At 35.5% G+C, this 27,165-nt stretch overlaps 1 protein-coding gene across 1 annotated transcript in view; it reads right to left on the minus strand.

Annotated features, from left to right (window-relative positions):
* MEOX2 (mesenchyme homeobox 2) overlaps positions 1-26,563 on the minus strand; it is a 66,056-nt gene extending 39,493 nt beyond the window's left edge. The window contains exon 1 of the mRNA XM_037163897.2: positions 25,794-26,563. Coding sequence (XP_037019792.1) covers positions 25,794-26,307 — 514 coding nt within the window. The 5' untranslated portion in view covers positions 26,308-26,563. The remainder of the gene's footprint in view (positions 1-25,793) is intronic.
* Between the last annotated feature and the right edge of the window lie 602 nt (positions 26,564-27,165).

Genomic DNA, 27,165 nt, shown 5'->3' on the forward strand with positions numbered 1-27,165 from the left:
CAAGCTAAAAACTCAAAGCCATACACAATTTCAAAATTCTCAAGGTCTTTAATTACATGGGTACCACATCACTAATAGACCAACATGATTACTTGGTAATTTCACTCCCCCATCAAAAGACCATATTAATATGGATATTAATAAGCATACACTGGGAAGAAGAAATGATCTAGGGCCCATTCAATAATTAGCCCATTTTCTCAGCCTGGCTTCTACCAGCAAGGGGTCTAAACAGCTTGCACAATGCCATCTTTAATAGTGTGACGTTAACATTGGCATGGTGACAGGGTATTCGGCTGCAACTGCTTTTAACCTATCGGCTTCTTAACATTGAATTAATTTTCTTTGGAATTTTCTGAAAACATGTTTTCAACTGCAGTTATGCTTTTTTTACTGGTCCAAAGAAACCACCCCCATGTTGTTCAAGGGTTAACTGTATGATAGGCTAACTGAGACTAGGATATTCTTAGGATGCATTTTTAGAACCATGTGACAAAGTGTAAAACTCCTGTGTAATTACTTATATTTCCTAAATACTCTCACCAAGCAGTTTACAATATTTTCAACAAAATATATGTGGCATAAAAGCATGGAACATATGTTGTGACATCTTCTGTAAACACCAGTCATGTAAGCAGATATTCTATTCTCAGCCAAAAAAAAAAGCACTAGTTCCTCTTTGGAAAGCAGCACTAACATCTCATTAGAAGAGAAAATGTCTATTGAGTATAAGTTGTATCGTGGCCCATATAAAAAGTTAAATAAACATTTGTATTGTATATAAAGCTATTCTAAATTACTATAAGCCATCGTATTTTTAATTACATTGACCTTTTTATTTTGATACAATTATTGATTCACATGCAATCAAAACTAGCGTAAGAAAATACTAAAGCAATAAAATAACCCATGAAAATGTATCCTTTACCCAGTTGTATCCAGTGGTGACCTTGCAAAATGATAGCACAATATCACCATTAGAATAGCGACATTGAAAGAGTCAAAGTAGAGAACACTCATCACCCTAAAGGTCCCTCACACAGCTCTTTTACAGCCACACCCAGTTCCCTCTGGTCCCCACCCCTTCCTTAACTCTTATAATTTTTGTCCTTTTAAGAATGTTACATAAATAGAATAATACACTACATAACCCTTGGAATTGGCTGTTTTCACTCTCTATAATTCTCTGGAGATTCATTCTACGTATTGAGATTCATCCCAGTTATTGAGATTCATCAATAATTCCCTTCTCTTTAATTATTAACCCCTTTAATCGGGTCTTTCACAGGGTAAGAGTCAGTTTGCTTGAGTAGAGCAGTTGTTGTCTTCAAGTATTTTAGTTCATGAGGCTGACTACCTCTTTCCTGGACCTTAGCCTAAAGATAGCAGACTTTTGTTGGAGCCTTTGGCATTTATGTTTGTTGTTGTTTTAAGGTTGCTGCCTCCTTCAGCTCCAAGTCTGGGACATAAAAGGCAACAGCAGCAGACCCAGGGAACTTCCCATCATGTCATTTCTTGAGTTTCAAAGTCTCTAGCCAGTCTCCCTTCCTTTCTCTATCTTTCAGAATCTTCTTAAGTTTGCATTATATGTGATATGCACTGTTTTTAGTCATGCATTGTGAAAGGACATGAGAAATGTACATTTATTCTTCCTGGAAACAGAATCCCTGCAAACTTACTTATAATGTTTAAGCCCACTTATAAAATATGCAATATTGTTTTAAAATATGACAGATATAGAAACCATAATGTTGCATCTTTTTTGCAAGCAATTTTCATGTGTTTATTTGCAAGTTCTATAAAGGGATTAGTAGTGGGGGGGAAATGATCTCATACTCTCCTGTGTGTACATGGAATGCAAATTTCATGTCCATGTCTGCTATATGTCAAGGAATACTTAATGTTTAAACCCAGAATTTTAAACACTTGAGGGTAAGGCAGATCACATTTATTTATTTTTAAAAGTCTCAGTGCATTTAGATCATTCTCTTTCTACAATGATTCAGGTACTTATTTTATTATCAGATTTTTTAACACAAACTCTGTGCCAGACATTGTTCTATGCACTTGGAGCTAAAGGCTCAATCTCCACAATCAAGTTTGGTAGGCACAATAAATAATGTTAATGTAAAATGACTCACTCAAAAATGACAGGATAAGTGGCAAGACTTTGTAAAGGAAGGGACTGAATACCTTTTCTTGAATGAGTTACAGGTTGCTTCAAGGAGGAAGCAACATCTAGGGTGGGTCTTGAAGAATGAGTGGAATTTCTGTAGATGCAGGAAAAAAAGGATATTCCAGACAAAAGGAACAGCAAAAACAAAATCTTACAAACACGGAAAGCAATGCTCTCTCTCTCTCTCCTGGGACTGAAGCTCAGGACATAGAGAATGCTGGGGAATTGGAGGAAAAAACATGGGTAAGCAACTGTGGCTGTAAATAACAGGGAGTGTATTAACATCAGGGCTTCAGTCAGGGCGGAATTAGATGTATGTGACTGACAGTGGAAACCTGGCCTTATCCTTCAGTTTCTCTCCATCGCACTCCTCCCCAAGGATTTCTCCGTTCAGGCGCAACTGACATTCTGGACCAGGTCACTCTTTGTTTCAGAGGCTGCCCTCGGCATTGGAAGATGTTCGGCAGCATCCTTATTCCGTAACGGTCTAACCACACTAGATGCCGATAGCATTCTACACACCTTCAAGTTGTGACAATTATTTGCTTCTAGATGCTATAAAAGTCTCCTGGGAAATAAATTCACTTCAGTTCAAGAACTGATTCTTCTCTTAAAAGTCTAACGCTGTGCCTGACACAGTTGGTGCTCACAGACGGATATTTAAAGGGTCACATCTGCATTTTAAAAACTTTGAGGAAAAGAGCACTGGAATAAACTGAAAAAAGACTCATAATGATCCAGTAAAAAAAGTATTTCTAAACTAAGAAATTACGGTAAGAGAAATATTAAACAGTTGTTCAGAATGTAAAAATGATAGATCTTGGTAACTAAATACATGAATAGGTTCTCTATCGGTAAATGGCTATCTTCTTTCCATATCAAACTTGTTATAATTTGTAATCGAGATCTTAGAGCTAAGTTAGCATGGTTTGAGAAATATTCAAAGTATTTCAATTTTCTCCTTAACTGATGAATACATTAACATATTCATTAAATTGACTTGGCCACATAGGCACCTACAATATATACTGGGCCTGAACTTTAGACACTTGTTGCTTTTTAAATCAACCACGTATTTTGCTAGACGTACAGCATTTTGCCAGTGAGAGGCAGTCAATATGCACATTATAAATGACTAAAGAGGTGGGGGAAATGAATCGGTCATCTTAAAAATATGATCAACCATTTTAAAGTGGCATTCTCAAATGGGTTTTCCACTTATGCCTAGGCAAACACACGCAGGTTCCTGTGTAGCCCAGAACGCATTTATTATATGGTTGGCAATGATGAGAGTGGAGTTCTATGGCCACAAAAGTCATTCTCTGAAAGAAACTAACAACACAAAACCTACCACTGTGGTTTTGGCATTATTAGCAATACTTCAGCCCCTCGAGCTAATTGACAGATTTTCCAATACCAGATAATGACTGGCTAGGGTCGCAGATACAGGTGGTACCACCGCCAGAGTTATATTTAAACTCATAATACGAGATAGCATTATGTAATGGAACAAGTTAAACAGGATAAAATAAAATAATTTTATAGTTATGCAGAACTTTGCAAAGTTAACTATTTTATTTTTATTTCAGGCAAGACCATCCCTGCTCCATGGAATTAAAAAAGGACAAGATCACTGCCACCCAACACTACAATTTTTATCTTTTTTGGTGTTAACTAAGAACATCCTGAACAGAAAATCAATGCCACTACTGCTATTTGCCTTCCAGATTATTTCTGAAAGGGGAAAATAAGATCAACCAAACACTATTATTTAGGGAATTCTGTATTTAGTGACTTTGAGGTCTTCGAAGAAGGGAGCCCTGTTAATGTACACATAATACTTTTTCCTTGGAGAAGTGTTTGAGTTTGTGTTTTTCACTTCTCCATTTTCCTGAAACTAAAAACAATTAAGTAGATACAGAAAGAAATGTTGAATCAATTCTACTTATAATCAACTAAAAAAGTGTAGGCATCAATAGCTCTTATAGCATGAGGAGAATATCAGTTGTACAATATTCTAATGAAAGTTTGAACTGCTAGCAGATCAGAACTTTTGAACGATACTAGATTCAAAAAACAAAAGAATAAAGATAGGACTGGGAAAATTAAACATATTTTGTAGTTGCCAGGCAATATAATATTTCAAAGTTGAGTAATGCATTAATCCCCTATAGGAATAAGCAGACTTTTAGTTTCCACCGTGTTAGAAGCCAGATTTTGATATTTTTGGCTGAGAACAATGGAGCAAGCCCCCATTCCCTCAAACTTTTTCCACAGCCCCTTTAATATGCACACAGTGCCGTGACTGAGAACTTGGAGTATTTTAGTGATATATTTGTATTTCATCCTGAGATTTATAAAAAATGAAACTATTCCAAAGATTTATGACTAAATGTAGTGCATATGAAAATTTAAAAACACAACCCCATTAAACCAATCAGTGTTTCCCATAATTAGAAAGTAGTAGCCTAATGGAAAATAAATTCTTCCTGTTCTAGAGGTCAAAGTCCAAAGTATTATCAATATTTTAGGGAACAGAAGCCCTACAATTAAAAGGCTGGTATGCATTTTTATCAAATAATCCAGAGGTGTAAATTACTCCAGTCTCCAATACACTAGCATAGCAGTCATCTTACATCTGTAAATAACCAAATCTGTACGTTTGGATAGAATATCAACTTTCCTATTGTAGCTCCCTGTTGCAAAGGTCGCACACAGCACACTGGTATGACTCTCTTCCACAGCCACAGACTGTATTTTGTTTAAAAGTTTCAGGAATCTCTAAAACCAGTATAACCATAAATTTAATAATGAGAAGTTAATGAGTAGAAAGATCCAATTTTCAAAAAGATGGAATGGAATAAGAACTCTCGTCTTGTGGTCAAATCTACTACTATCAAGCAAGACAAATTCCTACAATAACTTTTAACACATCCAAAAGGCATAGCATCAAATTAATTTTTAAAAGAAAAAATAGAATGTTCAAGCTTACTGAAAGCAGAACCAGTATAAATGACTGAACAGTGCAGATGTCCTTACAATAAGGACAGACCAGTACAAGGCACACAGTGAGAAGCAGACGTTCAACCCGGGCATCATTCCAGTCACTGAGCTACTGACACATGCAAAGAAGCCTGCAGTCTTGATCTCCCCAGTTAGTTACACGCCTGGTCCTTTCAACATCCTTTATTTGAAAAAAACATATACGAAGAGTTAGTAAGTTTATCAAATTATGAGATAATGAAAAATTTTAGTTCAAAAAAATTTAGCTTAGATCAAATGTGTGTGTGTATTTTTTTTGTTGCATTATGATTGTTAAAACAATATCAACCACAGTTGTTGGGGCTCAAAGAATTAGTAACTACAGATAAAGAAGACAAATGAATTCTTTAATCAAAAGTAAAGGGTGAATGCAAAATATAAGGAAAACAGCAATGTATCACATTTTGAAATTTTATTTGGAGATACATTTTCAGTTTTCTTTTTAATGTCTGCTTATTTCCTCTGTATCTTATTTGTTTTTGGTCTTTCTAGGAGTTTGGCATTTGGCTTCTTCATGCTGCACTTTTACATGAATTGGAATTTCCCTTGTGGGTTGCTGGTTAGAATGCATATGCATTTACTTGAAAGGTATTCATTTAATTTGATTAACATAAATAAAAACAAAAGCCTGGAATCAAATGAGCAAGCAAGCAAACAAAAAACTCTCATCAGTTATGCTGGATGTTTACTCCTTAACCAAGACATTCCTTTTAATACAAGCTCTTATATGAGGATCAATAACTATTTGATTTAAAGTAGAATGTGAAGTAATCTGGATACAAAAACATCTACAGAGCTAATTCTGTTGGGGGTCCATGGCCTCCAGATTCCCAGCCTTTCCTCTTCACATTTCCTGTGTTCCTACAATTCAGGCTTTCTACTTAAGAAACGTTCAAGGGCTCTGCAGAGTTTATTCTTGGCTTCGTTTCTGCACTTTTGCTGAACGTCAAGGTTTGAGGTTTGTTTGAATTCCTGCTCTGTGGAGCGCGTCTGTACTTTCTAGCAGGTGTAAAGACCCCGTGGCTCCTTCTGTTGCATCTCATTTCCACTTATTAAATACTTTATCTTGGAGGATGAAGCAAAAGTGACTTTCGTGTTTCCTGGCAGTCTCCTGCTTCAAAGGACTTAATAGTGATTTGTTTATTTCAGAGGAAATGGAAACCAGTCAGTGATGACAGATTTATTAGTTAAGTGGACATCACACACAAAAAAACCTTTTCTTACAGTTCAGGCTTCCTTCTAACCGCACTCTAAATGTTCAAGACAATGTTATATATTTTGGCAAATCAAACCCCCGTGATTTAATAATTGATACAACTTCCTCCACACACATTTCCAGAATAACTTAGAGAAAAGAAAATGAGCAAAGAAAACTAATATTACCCTAAGTTAGAAGGTAAAAAAAAGCATCCTAATAAATTGGTAATGTTGAACATCTTTAGGAAAATAATTGAAGGAATAATAAGACAAACATGGTGAATCAGAAGGATTCAATAAGATGTTCAGAATTTAGAAAGAATATTTGCAATTGAACCTTGAAGTTCCAGATCTTGAGGTAATTTGAGCATAATACTATAGATTTGTCATATTAATTACTGATAGAGTACTTCTTAATGTTTAAATTTTCAAAGTAAATATGAAGAATAGGCATCAAATCCAGAAGGGTCCAAATTCTTCCTCCTTAATGAATGCCTGATTTTAGTAGGAAATAAATGTATCTTAAGACACCAGCATCTTATCAATGGCAATTCTCTGTCTTTCAGATTAAATTTTTAAAAAACCAGCTAACTAACCTTCAAAATTGATTCAAATAAAATGAACGTTGGTGACTAAATTATACTAGTCTAGAAATGTAGATTTATATGTTATCCTTTTGTTTATTGCAGAAAGAAACCAGTTGAGAAATCCTCATAAGGAAAATGTCAACTATTTGATATCTTACTAAATAATCAGAATGAATTTTTCAAACAGCAGAGTATAGAAATAAGAGAAAGATACCGAATTGAAAGTTATTAGTCCCAACTTTGCAAACACTAGTTAAGGGGTTCCACTCTCTGAGCCTCAATTTTCTCATCTTTAAGATTGGGTGTGTGGTTTTGATGAATTCTAGAATTGCTTCCAATTTTAACATTCTGTGAATGTGCAGGAAAGTCTTAACAGTTTTCAAGATGAAGATGGAGGGATATGCCAAGAAGACTAAAGGAAGAAAAGCTAGGAAGAATGGAAAGTCGTTTCACCTGTTTCCTAATATTCATCTAAGTCAGTTCCTGAAATATGAGAGAGTCTGTATACAAAAGTCAAGTCCATGGTTCGTAAATGTTCTCCACATGTCTTCCACGTGCCTAATCCTCACTTACCATAACAAGATAATATCAATTTCATGCCAAAAATAATACAGCATATTTACCAGCTAGCAAGATATCTCACCTTTTACTATGATTTTATCAAATAACATCCTGAGAATATTTTTGAATTAATAGAGTTTAGTTATGTATGATCAACTGCTGCCCACAAACCATGGTGCATAAGACAATGTAATTCTTCAATCATAAAAATTGAGGATCTGAACAAGAATGAACAGGAATAAACTTTGTCCACAATTCCAGGAACCCAAACCCTACCCTGTATTTCATGTCTTTATCAATCAACAAGGATCCTTCTATATTTTTCCAAAGGTCATTTGATCCCGGTCAGTGTAATAGATTTTCATCACTCATGTGTTCTGAAGGTGAAAGGAAGAAGTGAGAGAAATTGAATTAAGACATGTGTCATCTTTTCCTGATTGCTCTGGATTTTTTATCGCATAATGATGATTCATTACTATATCCTCTGCCATATTGGCGCATCCAGTTCTTTCCATCTTAGTCTTTGCTGCTGTGCTGTGGACCTATCTGCAAACCTCAACACGTTCTGTTCATTTTAGTGGACTCAGAGTACACAGTACCCCCAGAACCAAGTCCCTGGCACAGGGTGGGTATTTAGTGAATAATATCTGAGTTTGTGGATTAACACTGAAAACACTTATTGCCTTGGTGTATGTGTGTGTCCTGGGTCCAGGGAAGAATAAGCTACAATTTGAAACTAATTACCATTTATCTAAACAGTTCTTCTCTGAGCTACTTGTTTCTAAGGAATTCAACTTAATCTAAAATACTAATGCTGCATCCTAAGATTAACAGGTAATTCAAAAAATTAAGTGTAATTCTATTAGCAAGTGTAAAATGAGGACATTTAAAAATATTAGAAGCATGGAAAAGTGTGATAGTATTTTTCTATCTTACTATCGTACATAGTATTTTTATCTGACCTGAGAATTGACTACCTCATGGAGAAAACTCCCGAAGAAGATTTCAGCCTGTGACTCTCTGTGAAGCAGCGTCTGGAGTTCAGCACTACTTTAGCACGCAGTTAAATTAAGCATCCAGTTCACTCCGCCCACTTTGAATAACATATTACAATTTTCTATTGACTTAATTTGGTTTTCTCACATCCTGAGTTTTCAAAGTGAAACCATTCACTTTGGAATTCACCTATTTCTACTGTGTACTAACCTGCACTGTGTACTTGGTTGCACTTAACATATTTTAATTAGTGATGCTTTTTAAAAAGAGATGCTTTGCATATGCACACTGTTTCTTCTAAGACATTTATGTAAAAATAAAGAAATAACCTCTAATCTCCACACATGTCCGTAGAAACAGTACACACCTCTTAATTAGGAAAAGCTAAGATGTACTCATCTAAAGCAGGTGTGTCAGACTCATTTTCACTGGGGGCCATATCAGCCTCATGGTTACCTTCAAAGAGCTGAAATAATTCCAGGACTGTATAAATGTAACTACTCCTTAACTGTCTAGGAATTGAAATTACATTTGTCCCTTTGTAGGCAACTATGAAGCTGATGTGGCTCCCGGTTAAAATGAGTGCAACATCCCCTAAAGTAAAAAAAATAATGATAATTACTATTAATAGATTACACATCCACATATTTACATAGTAATGGCTACCAATATCAGACGAGAAAACTTTCAATATAAAAGTAAATCATCTATTTCACTTACTGAAAATTACTAAAATGTTTTACCCACTTTTTGCACTGCTGATAAAACTTTATTACACATTACATTAGGTCTGGCCTGCTTCTCTTTTAAAACCTCTGAAAAACAATGAGAGTTGCCTGGACACTTATGCAGGCTTAGCCCAGTACCATCCTTGTTTGTTTGTTTGGGGTTTGTTTGTTTATTTATTTATTTATTTATTCATGGTCCTAAGATAGCCTGAATTCAATCATTAACGTTTTTCTACATTTTCATACTTGAATATATACCCTCCACTCATAAATTCTGATATGAATGTCCACTGATATCTTTGCTTAATTTAATGTGTAGTGTTAATATTGTCTTTTCTCCCACAAATCGCTAGCAGTTCAATCATCAATTAATTACCAATTAATCTTTCTTAAAAATAAATCCACTGATGAACAGTCCTCCTACTTCCCACATATCCAGAACACTGTGGCTGCGGCAGCGTCACCGTGCAAGGTACGGCACAGCCCCACAGGCCCAGATGTTCCACAGGACAGATTGAGACTCCCTATACGCTGCTCTTCCTTGCATTGGCTGCTTTTCTAATGCCAGAATGAATGAATACTTGACACTCATTTTCTTCCTCAAAAGTTAAAAATCTCCCCTAACAGGCTCTTCTGTTTGTCAACTACCTGACTTTTGTAATTCTGGAATTCACACCAGAGACTGTAAAAGACCAAATATTTTTGAGAGGCTTTAAAAGTTAATAATTTTTATCATTAATTGCCACTGTCTGATTCTATTAAGTTTTCATACTTTCCCCTGGAAAATGTAGCCTAATTCCTGGCATGTTCCCCACCCTTTCCCAGAAAAATGTTCTCCTCCCTATTCCTCAAGAGGCCTAGAAGAATCTCCCTAGTTGACCTTACATTTTTTAATATACTTTCATTGTTTGCCTTGCCAGTTCCAAAATTATATTTTTCAACATTTACATCCATTGTTATATTTTACTTCATTTCAATGTTGTATTTACAAACCAATAATTTAAAATCGCTATTTTGATAACTGCCCATGTCTCGGACTTCTAGAGTACATTTAACTAATAACTCTTTTAGGATACTCTTCAACCTCTTTGAAAGAGGTTGAAGTATATTCGATAATATACTTGAACCATTCAAGTATATTATTAAGTAAACATTTGGTTGAGTAAACCCAGTATTTATCCAAATAGTTTTAGTAAAATTATGTTCCTTACATTTTACTTTCAGATATGTTTCACTGTTATACATTTTTTGTTAATTTTACTTTTTTAATTTTTAAATTACGGTTTACATTTAATATTATTTTGCATTGGTTACAGTAGTAAAGCATAGTGGTTAGCCAATCATAAACTTTGGAAAGTGTTCCTGTAGATATTTCCAGTATTCAGTGGGCATCACACATAGCTATTATATTATTAATGACTGTATTTCCTAGGCTGTACTTTATAGCCCCAAGACTATTTTTATAACTTCCAAACTGTACTTCTCAATCCCTTCACCTTTTTCACCCAGCCCCCAACCCCGTTCCCCTCTGGCCATCAGTCTGGTTTCTGTATCTATGAGTCTGCTTCTGTTTGGGTTGTTCATTTATATTGTTCTTTAGATTCCACATATAAGTAAAATCAGGTGATATTTGTCTTTCTCTGACTGACTTATTTCACTTAACATAATAACCTCTAGGTCCACCCACGCTGTCACACATGGTAAGATTTCATTATTTTTAAAGGCCAAGTAAAATCCCCTTATACAAATGTATATACCACAGCTTTTTTATCCATTTGGCTATCAGTGGGCACTTGGGTTGCTTCCGTAGCTTGCCAATTTTAAACAATGCTGCGAGTGTATTTGTCTTTGTTTGGTATTTGCATTCTCATAATCTCTTTCTCCACCTGAGGAGGTTCTTATCGTTGTCTCATTGGACTTTCTAATACATGGAAATGTCCATGTCCTGTGTCTGCCTTGTTCACTATGTCAGCCAGTAGCCACATATTGCTAATAAGTATTTGTAATGAAGTTAGTGACATCAAGAAACTAATTCTTAAATTTTAGTTCACCTTAATTAGCATAAAATCAATTAATTTTAATAAAAATCAAATTAGTTAATTAAAATATATCTTAGTTAAATTAATATTAATCACATGTAAATAATCTGAATTAACTAACATTTAAATAGCCATGTGTGGCTAGTGACTACTGTACGGCACAGCATGGGAGAGTATTATGATTATTGGCAATAAACACAGATATGCAAAGGCTACTTTCACTAAATCAATATTTGTTTATTGAGCAACTGAGTGTGACACTATTTTCTATATGCAGAACAGGATGAAGGTTCAAATACAGAGTCCCTGCCTCTCAGAATTTCTCTAAAACTGAAAACAAGAATTTTCTAACCTGGTAATTCTCAATCTTGACTATTCATTAGAATCACAGGGGAAGTTTTTAAAAATAACAACATCCAGAATAAATGATAAGTTATTTACTATTTGTTTCGAAATAACTGAGACAAACTGAGCTGAGGGAAGACTGGGATGGTATAACGAGGACAAGAGTGACCATCTGTAGACAAATATTGAACATAGTGTGCACACGAGGGTTCATTATACTATTTCCTCTATTCTTTTAATGCTATAATATTTCATTATACATTTTATTTAAATTGCAGCTTTAATCTAGATTCATTTAACCCTAATCAATGAGGCACCAGTATTTATAAAGAGTCCTCTATCATGCCAATGTAACGTCCATGTTGAGAGTTACTGGTCTCAAAGTAATCTTACACCACCACCTTAATGAGAAAGGCCAGAAACATGGATGGTCTGAAAGTTATTTTTCTGAATGAATAGAAAGAACTGTTGAAATAGAATCAGTATCAGAGGTATGGATAACAGAATTTTTTTAAAAACTGCCAAACATGTAATATAGTGTAAGTTAATTTTAACTTTTATGTACATAAATTCTACCTCACTTATACAAGTTGGCTTGCCGCAAACTTGCTTTTCATCAGACAGTTATGTGATATGTGACTAAACTCAGAACCACAACGGAAATAATTTTTTAAGCTTGTTCACCCCTTATTTTCATTGCTCTTTCTTTACTAGTCAGGGAGCCTCACGTGTGTCAGGGTCTCAGCTCCATATTGCCTGATTACATGCCATTGTTTGGACATGGTTAACCAGTCATACTGAAAGCAGAATAATACAGATACAGGGAACATAGATAATCATGGATTGACTCAGCATCATGGTACCAACACCTTCAAAAAACAGGTTTCACATTTTTAGAATAAATTCAGTCTACTTGAAAATGTTACAAAATAAATAACCTATTTTTCTTTTTCAAATGACCAACTATCTGTTCTTCTACCCAATACTACAGTGAAAATTAATTAATATTCCACATTTTTCCCAATGGATCAGGGTCAGGTTTAATTTAATTTTTTGGTTTTGTCAGACAGACATTTCAAATACTATGATTATTTTACTGTATGTGGTTGTAAAAGCAATGCATGACATACTGCACAGAATATTAACAGAATTTCACATGTCAGCTAAAACAATGGAATGAGGCATCCATACATTAGTTAGATTTAACAATCACTACATTGTTGAAAATACAGACACCTTACCTTTCAAAAATGTAGGTTTTTGCTGATTTCCTGTAAAGTTTTTTAAAAATGCATATTCATTTTTGTCCAGATTTATTCATAAATGGTAAGTACATACCAAACAATCATGCATATTTCACTTTAGGAAAAATCCATAAAAATCAACAGAAACAAACACAGATAATTACTTAAGCTGGATATTTATTAAACTCCCATCTGGACTGTTCAAGAATCTTCTGAACTTGCCCTACTATTGGACACCACTAACCAAGAGTCTTAGAAAACTCCTAACACAGACAATTCATTCATCATCACTGATGCATTTTTTATGCCACAAATAGGATTTAGCCAGCACTTCTGTGTACCTGACCTGATGCTGGGTGTCACACTAGAAGAAAAAGAAGGCACTGACTTTTACTTTGGGAGTGCATGTAATTCAAATCAAAACTAGCAACGTAAGATAGGAACAGTAAAGAGAACCACCAGGAAAAATTTAAGTGCATTATTATGCAGTCTATTGACATTAATTTAGCAAGAGAAATGTAATAATTAGTACAGGGTGGTACTGACCTGAGGAGGTGTTGCAAGCCAGATTTTAATTAAAATAGTGAATATATATTAGAAAAAGATATTACAAGTTATAAGATCAAAATACAACATAAATTGCCAGGCAGCATAGACCTAAAGGCACACGCACACACACAAGTACATGTAAAACTAATGAAATCTAGATAAGGTTAGTATTGTACCAACACCAGTTTCCTGGTTTTGTTATTACATTATAATTATGCAAGATATTACCATTGGGGGAAGCTGGGTAAAGGGTATATGGGATGCCTCTGTACTATTTCTTACAACTGCATGGGAACACTTATCTTAAAATAAAGTTTTTTAAGTGATAGACATAGACAAGTTTATTGAAGAGATACTAGTTAAAATGCAAGCAAAACAAATGTTAGTAAACCTGCCCCAGATGGTCAATAAAGCCTTTAATGATTGAGTTGGGAGATTACAGATGGAAGCCAATTTACTTATAGCCCTAAATTTTTATCCAAGGAAGGAAATTAGATAGTAAATAATATTCTTGAGTAAATGGGAGGTGCAGAAAATCTTGTGAAAAACTCCTTAAATGTAGCTATGACTAAATATATTTAGGGACCCACATGAGAAAGTACAAGAACATTGTTTTAAACTAACATCTGCACTGTTAGTTAGATCTAGACTATAAAGAGAATGCCTTGTCAGGAAAGCACTTCTATCTATCTATCTGATTATAGATAGATAGATAGATAGATAGATATTGAATTATATATAAGATATTAATTATATGTTTATATATGTCTGATATTAAATTTTATTTCCTCACAAGACTCAGTACATGCAAAATCTAGTGGACATAAGTCATAAGCCCAAAATCTGATGGGCATAGTCATAATATTACTTTGCATTCAATATAGGATTTCAATATAGGGGAGGAATGAAAAGAGATCAAGGTATTCAGAAGGCAGCTACATTAGGAGACCTAGAAAGGAAACAAAATTAAGTACAAGAGATATTACAGTAGAAATAGCAAAAACTATGGAAGGCTGTGCACTAGAGTGGGTTGGGACTGAGCTCTGTAGGAGGAAGCAGTGTGGCTAAGTCCTGCCTATGTCTAGTGCAAAAGGAGAAATCATCATTTGAGACCACTAAGGTGAAGGCATTTTGAATGCAAATTATGATTAGTTATGCAGTAAGGAATTATTTTTTATTATCTTGGAAATAAAGTTGCATTTAGACAATCAAGGAAAAAAAACTCTCAGAAAGACCAACTGTATTTTTCATGTTTCATTTTGTTTTGAGGGTTTAGTAAGAACTAGTGATCTGGAATTGGCATGTGAGGTCAGTGTGAAGAGTGTTCCAGAGGTTATAAGGTTCATTGTATTGGGGAGGAGCAGATGGGTCTGGTGTTTACAGACTGTGGGAAAGAGGGCTGTGGGTAGAAGAATAGAAAAAACAAGGAAGGCGCATCTGTTAGCAAAGGCAAAATGCCAACCATTAATATTTTCGAGTATCTTCTGTGTAGGGAGATTACAGGGTGGGGCGAAAGTAGGTTTTACGGTTGTGAGTGGGTGACACAGAGTTTATTCTTGTATTATTATTTATTAATTATTATGTTATTTTCCATGCAAACATATGGAAACAAAAGTAGGTTTATTCCTTATAAATGTACTTTTCCCCCAGTCTGTATATTAAATTAAAAAATAAGAGCAATACTTATCTAAGGATGAAGATAAAGTTAATGGCTTGAGACAAAGGAGAGTTGATAGTTACCTATCTGTTGCTATGTATTACCTTGAACACAAAAAGGCAAATACATTATAGGTAACACAATTTAGCAAAATTGACTTGTATTAAATTAAAAAAAATTAAAACAGATAACAAATCTTCAACTCACAAATGGAAACCCCAAATATGAACTGTTTATATAAATATCTAGTATTTATTAATATAGCAAAGCCCATATGCACATTGCCAGATATTAAACTCTGGTTTAAACTAAAATGCTATGGTTTATTATTGTATGAGGCGTCAAAAATATGCAGGCACATTAGTAATCAAAAACAAGAACTATGTCATTAGAAAATCAGAAAATTGAAGCTAAGAAAGTAAAACAGTGTTCATATTCATAAAACAAGAATGAAAAATGACTGAGGTAATATGACATAAAATCAGATTCAGAAGAAGGTAGTTTACACCCAAGTAAAGCACTTTGTGAAATTGCACTTTATTCACTCAAACGCAGTAGCCAATGTTTTAAATGATGCTGAAATTTATTTTTATTGGGAAGACTAAAACCTTAAGGTTTAAAAATATTTTACGAGATTTTCCTTTTAAGGGCACTAGGCTGAAGTCAGGATATGGAAGTTCAGCTGCCACTACTTGGCTGAACAGACAGACATTACTTAACTTCTTGGGGCGCTTTCTCTCATCTAGGAAATACATTCACTGAATTGGGTGATGCCTTGGGTCTCCTCTAGTGTCTTGATAATTCTGATTCTAATGATCTGTTCAAACATTTTTTATTACAACTTCTTTTAAAAAAACTAACAAATTAAGGCTACCCTGAGAACTAGTTGATGCAGTTGGCACCTTCTTGTCGCTGCTGTTTATTACTGAATATTTAATGTTTCATTCTTCCTGCTCACCTTTCCCTACTTCCTCCCAGACTTCCATTATCTAGCAAAGAAGCAAGCCCCAGTCCTCTGAACTTCTTTTATTTTAGGGATTAAAGTGTCCTGCATCTAGGAGTTTTGAAAGAGTTAACTCAGCATTTAGAATTCTAATACAATATTCGATTCTACCATTTATTTAAAAGCAACTGCCACAGCCTATTACTACAATAATTCAGAACTTCTCTGAAATACATTTCTGAATTGCCCACATTGAACAGTGGGTAAAGGAGAGTTGACTAAGCTAAATAAAGTGAAACTAAGTAATCACTCAAAATTTGCAGCTCGGGTGAGTTTTTCTTTTGTCTCTGGCATCACTTGAGAAATAAGTAAACAAGTAAATTATTATCTTTGAAAAAAAGAAATTATCACCAAACAAATGGTTTTTATGCTTTTATTTGGGATATTATCATTTTTAGTTTTTAGTGATAGTTGCTTATTTGCCATTTATGAGGGTCTCCAAATGGAACCACCAGAAATAACAAAAGAGATACGATACATAAATTCCTTCTGCAATAAACTTTACAGCGCAGTGAAAAAATGTCACACCCAACTTACAAAGTAACAGCTGAAACAGAAACCTGAAATATCACTGTCATATGTAAATCCCTTTGGTTTAAGTTCTATTCCCTGTTGACCAAATGTCCCTCTCTCCATTCCTCCTGAAAACAGGTGTTTGAGAGAGAAGTGGCAGGATGCACTTAAGAAAGAAGGTGAGGAGATGCCCAAGCAAAACAAACTATGGAATGGGAATCCCAAAGATGATGAATTGAAGGCAACTTGAGCCTTTTAAACAACTTGGTCTAGAACTCACCCTACATTTCAGGAAAATAGCATGCTACTTACATTTTGAGGGACAGTTGTAGATTATGTGAAATCTTCAGCGATCTTTTAAGTAAGCAACATGTTCTATAACATTATTCACAGTAAAATACAAATAAACAGGCAACTTAAGTCAGAAATTCTTTGCAGATGGTGCATACCCATGCCGTAATTGCACCTACATTGATACATAAAAAAATAACACCTACTGAGCCAAACATTGTTCTAACTGATTTATGTTTATTAACTCACTATAATTTTTAGGAAGCTAAGGCACAGAGAAGTGAAATCACAGCTAGTAAAAGACAAAGTGAGGTGTTGTGCTCTCCTAGATCTACTCTGGCCACTCTTCTGGGAGTAGATATTCCTTTAGGTTGACTTCTATGGATATCAAGTACTGGGACTCATGAGCTTATCTTCCATGTCTTCTGATTGCATTTGGCCAATGCAACCAACAGAAGGAGATTGGAAGGCATGGAGACAGATTACTGGATTGTTATTTGCTATCAACTGCAATCCTCCACTTGAGGTACTAACTTCCCTAGGAGGCTCCTTTCTTGTGCCTCCCACTGGACTCTGGATTCTTATTAAAAAAAAAAAAAACTCCTTCTACTTGCCCATTCAGGTTTAGAGACATTATTATTTTCCAGCTGTGGGCAGGCCCTGGGTGATTTAGCATTTCCTATTGCTTTCATACATTTTACCCACTACCAAACAGTTATCATTAAACCCTCTTAAATTATAGTTTTGGATGTGCCACCTATTTCCTTGTCTCATAGGATGACTAAGAAACAAGATAAATCCTTTATCGTTTATCAACTAATGCCTAAATATGCAAAAAAAGTGGTGCTGCTTCTTTTCATTTTCCCAAGCTTCTGGATAACCAAGAATAAGTTTGGTAAAGCACTATTTGTAGGAACACAGAATAGTTCTGGAAGAAATGGTACTTGTTATTCCTTGAATTCTGAAAAGATGGTAATCTTAAAAATGTGAATAGGAGCAGGCCCTCAAATTTGCATGTCTAACCTCTGCCTTTCCTGTCATTCCAACCTGTCTCAGTAGTTTACATCTACATGCTGTATAGTTTAACACAGACATGCTTATATTTTAAATAAGAAGAAATGTTCCAAAGTATATGTAGTTTACACCTGTAGCTGCACAGATTTTAATCAAGAAAGGCAGTAAACATGCTGAGAGCCCATTTTACTTTTGGAAAATATTAAATAAGGAGAGATGTCACTTAATTTCAATCTACTCAATTAGTAAGTAAGTAAAGTTCTCTTTAGGTGGCTCTTTAAAAATTTTTTAATTGATTCTCAAGAGAGAGAGAGACATCAATTTGTTGTTCCCCCATCTATGAATCCCTGGTTGAGTCTTGCATGTACCCTGACCAGGGATCCAACAGGCAACCTTGAAGTGTCAGGCCGATGCTCTAACCAACCGACCTACCCAGCCAGGGCTAGATGGTTCTTAAAATAAGCCATTTACCAAATTACTGGTTTCTTACAAAATCAAAGCTACATCTTATTTATCTAGTTCCCACTAAGTTTTTGACAGCACAATTCTATTTTACTAAACCACATGATTTTGCTACCACAATAAAATCAATCATCTGAAAAGCTTACTTGGCATTCATTGTTTATTTGATAAGAGTCCCTACCCATCTTATTTTTTTTGATTAATACAAATACACTTCAGTTTAACTTGCTAGTTTTTCAAGAGGCTAAGAAAAATCACCTAAAAGTTTACTGCGCAGTCCAGACAGTGGAGGAAGTCATCGCTGCAGACACTGAACACAGTTCACTACTACATTTGCAAATAACTATCACTTCACAGAAATAAGTTTTTATTTGGGTGTCACTTCTGGCACAGCTTTAAGGCTATATTTTCAAAGAGCAAAATTCCAGGCCTTTAAAATTCTATTGGCATCCACCAACCTAAGCTGGACCAGCCTCTAGGTTTCCGCAGAGCCTGCGGGATGACTTCATCTTAATCATTTTCTTGCCCACAGCCATGTAAGATAACTGGAGACTTTTTTTTCTTATAGTAGTATGGAAATCTCCTGTGGCATGTGGAAAATAATGAGCTAGAAGGAAAAAAAGAAAACAAAACTGCAGGAGAGTTGGCATATTTAACTTCAATGACTATCATTGATTAGCAGCCTCAGCCTGCTGGACTCTCCACACAGCTGCATATAATCCAAGCCTCATATTTTATTTTGTAGCTGGAATATTTAACATCAGGTCACAGTGTTTAATGTGGGTGCTCTAGTTCAAATGATCTGTTATCAGGTAATTAAATTGGGAATTTTATCTATTAGTGTGTATGTATCTCTGCACTCATTATTTTAAAGTGTGATTTTAAGTATTGAGGCCATGTTCTTGTTAATTCAGCATTCGCTCCTTTTTAACTTTATTTTTATTGTTTTACACTACGACGAATGTCCCATTTTCCCCCATTTGCCCACCTCCACCTTGCCTTCCTTTCTACTAAAACACAGCAGAAACTTAACACTAGAAAAAGAAATACCTTCTACTCATCATTTCAATGAGCAACCCTACCTAAGCTTCGAGAAACATACCTGTAACATATTAAAAAGACAACTTATGAAAACAACAGGATTTTTAAATACATTTGAAATATTTGGATCGAATATATTCTATGAAATTTCATAGAGGAACACTTTTTGAATTTAAACATTTAACCAAAACCCTGGCATGTTTACTATACAAGTATTACCTAGTAAACTTATGTTTGTGGTAAAAGTAAAAACTCCAAGGATGTAAGAATCATCACCAAAATACACAAATATTTAGAATCATTAAACTTTTAAGAAAATGCTAGCTTTAAAAATTAGTGTAGTAATACCATATAAGCTAAAGATCCAATTTATTATTTTTAAATCTATATGGTATAAAGAGAGCAAAGTGATTATTTTTGAAGAACTTTTCCTCCTGCTCATACAAACCCTTTCCAAAAATATGTACTTCTAACACAGATTTTACCTGATTATTCTGGTTCGTATGCACATGTAAGAAACCAAAAAACATACTATAAAATATTTTCAGAATCTTATAAAAACCAATATTCTAATACATAGACTAAATTTATAGACAGTAACATATAAATTCAGAAATATTATAGTGCTATGGAAAATGTAACATTATACAGGAAGGTTTCATTAATAAGTGTATATTTAAAATGCCAAATATAGAGGAAAAAAATAATTGACCCATTCAACCACATATGAACATTTACTCTTACAAGTAACTTTCTATTAATTTAGTAAAGACATATTAAAGGCTTTAAATAGAAATACTTACTCTGAAATATAAAAACAATGTCCAAAACTTATACAGATGACTTAATATATTATTATTTTGTATCAAAAAACACTATCTAATGTAACTTCCCTAAAGTGACAATGAATCTCCTACACTTTCACAATGTAAGTGGAAAACCAGAGAGGAAAGGTCAACAGATTTAAATTCATTTTGCCTCAACAAAGGTAATGCAAATTGAAGACTGAGACCTAACAGACCTTTACTATTATAAGTCTTACTCTATGAGAGAAATAAAATATCCTGCACAGTCTTAACCGGCTGGACTTTGAACTTCACCTATGACTATGATTTAGGAGTAGTGTAGAAGGTAAGGTGCTGCAACTAACTTTTCTTTATTGTTATTCCATGTTTACTGGGGAGTTTCAGCTTAATACAGCTATTCCAAGAAATAGTCATAAGAGCATCACAAAAATAGAAAAAATGTTAGTGCTTCAGTTTTTCTACAACATTACCAAAAGAGTTATTAGTGATGACTAAGCCAATATTAATGACTAAAACACATAATATAGAGAAATAAGTTGTGACAATAAAATGTGTCTTGTTGCTTAAATAGGTTGAACAGGAAATACATCATACTTACCTCCATCTCTAATTTGTGGACTTTGGTCTTGGTTTGTGTTTCGACTTTTTTTTAAATAAACCATTGGAATCAGTCACCGATGACATAACACAGAAAACATAATTTAACTTGTCACTCAAGAATTAATCCTTCTTATCTTGATTATAATCTGGGGTGGGGAAATGCCACTGCTGATAGTCTCGCTTCATGTACTAATATATTTTACACATAAATATTTTATTTTAAATTAAATATTACAAAAATACAGTAAATTTGAGACAGATATCTCATCTACAGTTATCAACAACAAATATTAATTAAGGAATTCCTGTGCATATTTTATGTTATAATATTTTTCTATCTTTAAATGTACCACTCACAGATGTTTGTAATCACTTTAGTAATGCTTGGAAAAGATACACACGCTGCAATTTTATTAAAAAATTACTGAAGCAAATGGAGTCTAAAACTAAAATATTTTGTTATATTATACTGGTTTTTCTCATTTGAAATAAAATCTAAAAAGCCCTCACATTATTGTTTTGTATTTCTTGCTGCCATTTTTAAGATAATAAATGAATAAAATTGGCACCATTACCAGGCTAAGTATATGTAAGAGAATTCAGCTCATAACCAGTCCACAGGTTATATCCCAAATGAAAAAATGTTAATTCCAATAAATATGAAATTAAGTCTCCCAAATTCTCCTGAATCTAAGGGAAGGGGTTGATCTCTTTTGAGATTTCATTTTTATTTAAAATTAATTTCTTAGACTCTAAGTCATGCAACGAATAGTGTAAGTTACTATAAATTCCAACTCTGTGATGAAGAGTATGTGTTTTTAACACAGAAGGAAAACACAGCAATACTTAAAATATATCTAATTTTTTTTTTAGTTAAGATAAGCTTACAGGGTGCCAACATAATGGTTTCCATTGATAATTACCATAAACAAAGACTAAAATTTTCAATATTTACTAATGGGTTTTTAATCCAAATGAATGTTTTAGAAGTGCCATGCTCTATATTTAACATTTTCCCCTTTTCCACCTATAAATAAAAATATTTATAAAGAACTGGAAACTATTCCTATTTCTATTTGCATTTTTCTTCCATTTTTTGCTGACTTTCAACAATCAAACCCTTAATTCTAAAGAAATTGCTGCTTTTTGACTTTTGAGTGCAATTTGAGACCATGCATGTAGGTCAATGGTACTTAGATGATTTTAATGTCAGGTCACAATTTTAAAATGTTCACACCTAAAGTAATACAGCACTTCAAGAAAAAAATTTAAATTGATATTTTTATTCTATGAATTTGAGACATTTAATTTGTTCCACATCATCCTATAATAACCAAGACCTAATAGACTAGTTTTAAACTTCTAAAGCAATTGTTGAAAAACAATAATCCAGCAACACAGAGGTGAATGATAAAGTGACATTTTTTCCTTTTAGAAAACCTGATGATTCAAATATCTAGAAAAAGTTACAACATAATACCAGAGTTAGGGTGGCTAAGACATTACTCTATATTTAACTTCCATCTTTTAATGTTATTCTTGTCATCCTGTAGGGTTAGGCATATAGACGGACATGATTTGCAATAAATATTTTATGATCTTGTAGCTATAAATAAAATATTTGTCATTTTACAAGAATCTAATATGATTCAAAACCTTGTTAAATCCACATCCTCAAATCACCCCCTTTTTAATATAATTTTTATTTTTCATAAAATATGTACTTATAGTTAGTTATTCAGTTAACTTGAATAGAAAATATTTCCACATTTATACAATGTATTACCTGCATAAAATCTAAAGTTAGATGGATTAATCTATTTTGGTTATTTTCACTGAAAGTGGGTATTTTATACCTAGTACTACATTGCTTGGCAAACAATCAAATGTAATTGAAGCCAAGTAATTCACCCCATTTATAGACTTTTTTTCAGGATCACCTGCTTTGTATAGATTGTTTTAAGTACAGTTGTAAAGTTTCAATTTTTAAGAGTTCCTTTGAAGAAGTGGCAGATGTTGGCCTTGCTAATAACAGTGGAAAGTACAGCAGGCTCAAAGTTGCAGAAATGTTTAACACATATAAAAAATAACAGTGTGCTTTTCTATTAAACTTGGTTATTTTCAATTGTCAATAAAATATAATGGACAAATAAAGTCCATAAATATTTGTTTCTAGATCCTTAAGCTTCTTGAGTTTGTATACATTGCAGAAAAGCAACGTGTGTGCTTGGAAGGGAAATACATGTACATGCATGCTGGTAAGTGTTACATATTGTAGTTTTAGTATCATTGCCATGAGTAAAATTTGCTTTGTCAACATTTTCTGGTGCATAAAATTCAATTAAAATTCAACATGGTCAAGGCACACATACATAATATCTGGGTATTAGATGCAATGACACAGAATTTTGCTCTGAATTTACGTATTACATTTACTCTGAACTATAAATGCATAGTAATTATAAACTGCCTAACAAAACATAAATGGTCTCTATTAGACATGATGTGACTTTCATCTAGTATGATTTTAAAATTTCAAGAGTTCAGAAATTAATTTAATTTAATTTTTGGAAATAATAGTGAAATATTAAAAGTGTGCTAGAAGCAATGAGAGATTACATGTCAATAACACATAAGAATTATAGTGATTTTTTACATTCCCTTAATTTTGTGGAATCAAGATACCTTTATACTATTAAAAAAATAGCTGTGAATATAAACTATGGAAGACCAATTGCAGTATCATCACAGGAGAAAGATACCTTGAACTTAAATCTATCTAAAGATCTAACAAATATAAATTAACTCAAATAGTGAAATTTGGAAATTAAATTTTATTTTTATTGAGTACACATACATTTAACTAGAAACTACAGTGATATTTCCTTTCCATTAATCAAAATTTCTTTCAAAATATTCCATCAAGGAAACACTCATTCTAACTCCCCAGTGATTCTACTCTTGGTGATGACTAATTATATTTCCCACTTAAGATGTAATCTATCAATACTTTATGCAGCTGATGGTAACTTTTGTGTTTGTTTATTTTTCCAGTACTTTATTAACTTCAATGTATAAAGACAAACTTATTTTGTTATGTGGTTATTTCCCATCAAAACAGAGTAGAACCATTAACAGAACCAATTTTCTTTGAAAAGTTACTAAAACAATTTAAGGGACCCAGTTCTTAGATCCCACTGTCTGTGTTTACTGCCAGTCCAAATAACATACATCTACATGAAAACTCAGTTTGTCCTAAGAAAGTTGGTTGCAGTGGTTCAGTTCAGGAAGCACAAGGAACAACAATCACACCAATTTCTGGTTGCAGAAAGTGAGGTAAATCATAAGAGCTTCTGGTAATTACAAAAGTGAGCTGACAAATCTGAACTGAGGTCTGTTTCCAAAAAAATTTATATTGCTATCAAATGCTGTGTCTACTAAAGGATGGCTATGTCTAAAATTGACTACTTTTCTAATGGATATGGAAACCTTCTTGCTACGATTAACCTTTTAACTCGCTGTCTTACGAGTTTCACTTATGGTTAATAAAAAACATTAAAAATGAGTGATTCTTTTGGTAATTTTCTTAGATATAAACTAATTTGTGAGCGAGCACTAAAAGTACACCCCTGACCTTGGAAAGTAAAAGTTCGAACCCTAACTCAGGCTGAAGAACAATTGACAGCGTCACTGCAAAAGAACATGGAAAGAACATGAAACAGTACGGCTCGATCATCGTCATGTACTTGACGTCTTACCTAAAGCGTTATAAAAGATAAACATTTTTCCAGTCCCTCACACCAGTATCTGGAATTACCTTCTAGAACTGTTAACCCAATTCCTCAGAGGCAGGAAATGTGTAAATATTATATTAAACAGATGCCACTTTCCAAAAAGATGGAATGCAGGTTGCAGCGCTATAACTGCGGAAGAACACTCGCTGAATTGTAAAGCAGGCTTTAACACTTTCACACTGAGACAGGTGAGGGTTATGCTGAGCTGCCTGAAAAACTTTAGTTTCTCTGGACTGTTACAATGTACGTGTCAGACTGTGCCTTCAAGCGGCCCCTTTCGCGTGGCCACTCCACGTATCCCCAGGAAGATCAGTGCCTCCAGCTTGCATGTGGCACACCAGCCTCAGGGATCTAGAGACCCAGCATTGCTGGGGTTGCTGTTTACTTGTCTCCGATAATTCTCAATGGAAGGAAGATACTGCTTTCCACTTTTGAATCTCAGATTCTCTTTTTTAGATTAGTACCACAACAGTACAACTACTATTAAGACTCGTATTTCTTCAAATCTGAGCACGTATTTGTTAACAATTTTCAAACAGTTCTTAAAATCTTCTGAATTCCTAGATTATGGCTTCTTCCCCAGAAAGGGAAATTTTTTACCATTTGGGAAAGGGTGCTATTTAAAGAACTCTGAAATCAGAATTAAAAAAAAAAAAAACTAAAACTTTTTTCTCATACGCTCTGCCAAGTTCCATGGCAAGTTCCAAATATTGTGCAATAATTTGGAAATTCAGTTAACGATGGAAAAAAATCGAGCCACTCAGAGTCAGGAACTTGCGAGGGAAAATGTCAAGAAGCGGCACCGCACGCACGCCCAGCGGACGCTGCATCCCAGGGCACACTCCCCGCCCCATCATTCAGATGGAAGGTCACGCTTTGCAATCGATTTCACATACTGCCACTTGTCCTTTTTTTCTCAACCTTCTGGTAAACTATTTGAAGCCTGGAGAGCTTAGTGCTGTTGGCTACAGTTCGGCCCTCGGAGAAACACGTGTCCCCAAATAACAGGACTAAGGCAGTGCCGCGGCATTTGGCGGCGGGGAGCCAGACATAGCAAGACTTGTACAATATTCCCTGCTGCCTCACTATAGTGAATCTTCCCGACATCTCCCCGCCCCTTTCGCCCAAGGTGCCTGGCGTGTCCTTACCTGAGCTATCGCTTTTCCTCTTTCCGCCACTTCTCTTCTCCGCCTCCGCGGGTGACAGCGCCTGGCGTCCGTAGTCCCCCGGCGCACACGCAGCCCCAGTCGGGGTGCTGGAGCCCAAGCTGGAAGAGTTGGAACACAAGACCGGCGGGCTGCTGCCCATCTCCGGGGGCCCTCCCGAGTCCGGCTGAAGGCAGAGGCTGTGCCGAGCAGCGCTCGGGGGGGAGGACATCTGCGGGAGGTGCCAGTTGGTTTGCAGAGCTTGGTGCTGCTGCTGCTGGTGGTGGTGGTGGTGATGGTGGTGGTGGTGGTGGTGCCCCCTGTGATGCTGGCTGGCAAACATGCCCTCCTCGTTGGGGTATCCCGCGATTATGCAAGATGAGGAAGAAGTGGAGAGCTCGGGGTAGGACATATGGTCAGATCTTCCATGGAGGGCGAGAGAGGACTGGGAAAACGGGTGCAAGCCTTGCGCGGTAGCGTGAGGGCTGCGCAAGCAGCCAAAGAGCGGGTGTTCCATAGCATGCAAGTCTCGGGTTCCAGGCAGAAGACTTCACGACGGTTGCAAAAGCCGCCACCCTCTGTCACTTTTTCACTGGAAATCGTGTGACTTTTCCCCCTCCCCAAGCAATTGCTGCCCGCGTTTCTGCAGAGCTTGGATAATCCCGGTCCTGAGCCCTAGCGGCCAGTCTCCTTTACATACAAACAATCTGACCTGGAGGAGCTTCCCTCCGAGCTACTCAGATGTCAAGAGTAGGAGAGGTTGAAGCCAAAAGAAGGTGGTCCCAGAGAACTGCTTTCAGGGGTAAACGGCTCTGAGAGGTTATAAATAGAGTGTAATGTGAGCTGGGGGCTGGCTTAGGAACCCAGCGCTGACCACATGCAAACTCCCTCCAAAACTCCCGCTCAGTGTGCACTACGCGCTTCCAGTTCCACTTCCTAAAGCCGGCTGGACGCACACAGCGCGTCCACGCCCGCCCGCCCCTGCCGGCCGCCAACTCTGAGAGCTGAGCGACCAGCGCCTAAACCCCAGTCCCAAGCAGCAGTGGCTCTATCCTGCCGGTGCCCTGTGCCCGCAGCTGAGACTCAGTGATCCTTGTGCCAGACCCAGTCCCGCACCCCGAGTCCCACCTTCTCACTTCGCTCAGGAAAGGTGTCTTGTCAGTGCCATTTGGGCACTGTCACCTGCTGGAAAGCTAGAATTGCACCTAGCTCTTGAGGAACATGGAGGGAACGTTAGGATTAAGGGGGAAAAAGAAAAGAACTAGTTAGGCATGCCTTCGGAGTTTTTCAAACTTTGCATCTCCTCGTGCCTAGGACAAGTGGCACGCCTAGCTTTTTGCAGCTAGTGTCTGTGGGTGCCTTGTAAATGGCCGCG

This window comes from Artibeus jamaicensis, unplaced genomic scaffold, assembly GCF_021234435.1.
Source record: "Artibeus jamaicensis isolate MK-2021 breed Jamaican fruit bat unplaced genomic scaffold, CSHL_Jam_final contig_923, whole genome shotgun sequence".
Classification (NCBI taxonomy): Eukaryota; Metazoa; Chordata; class Mammalia; order Chiroptera; family Phyllostomidae; genus Artibeus; species Artibeus jamaicensis.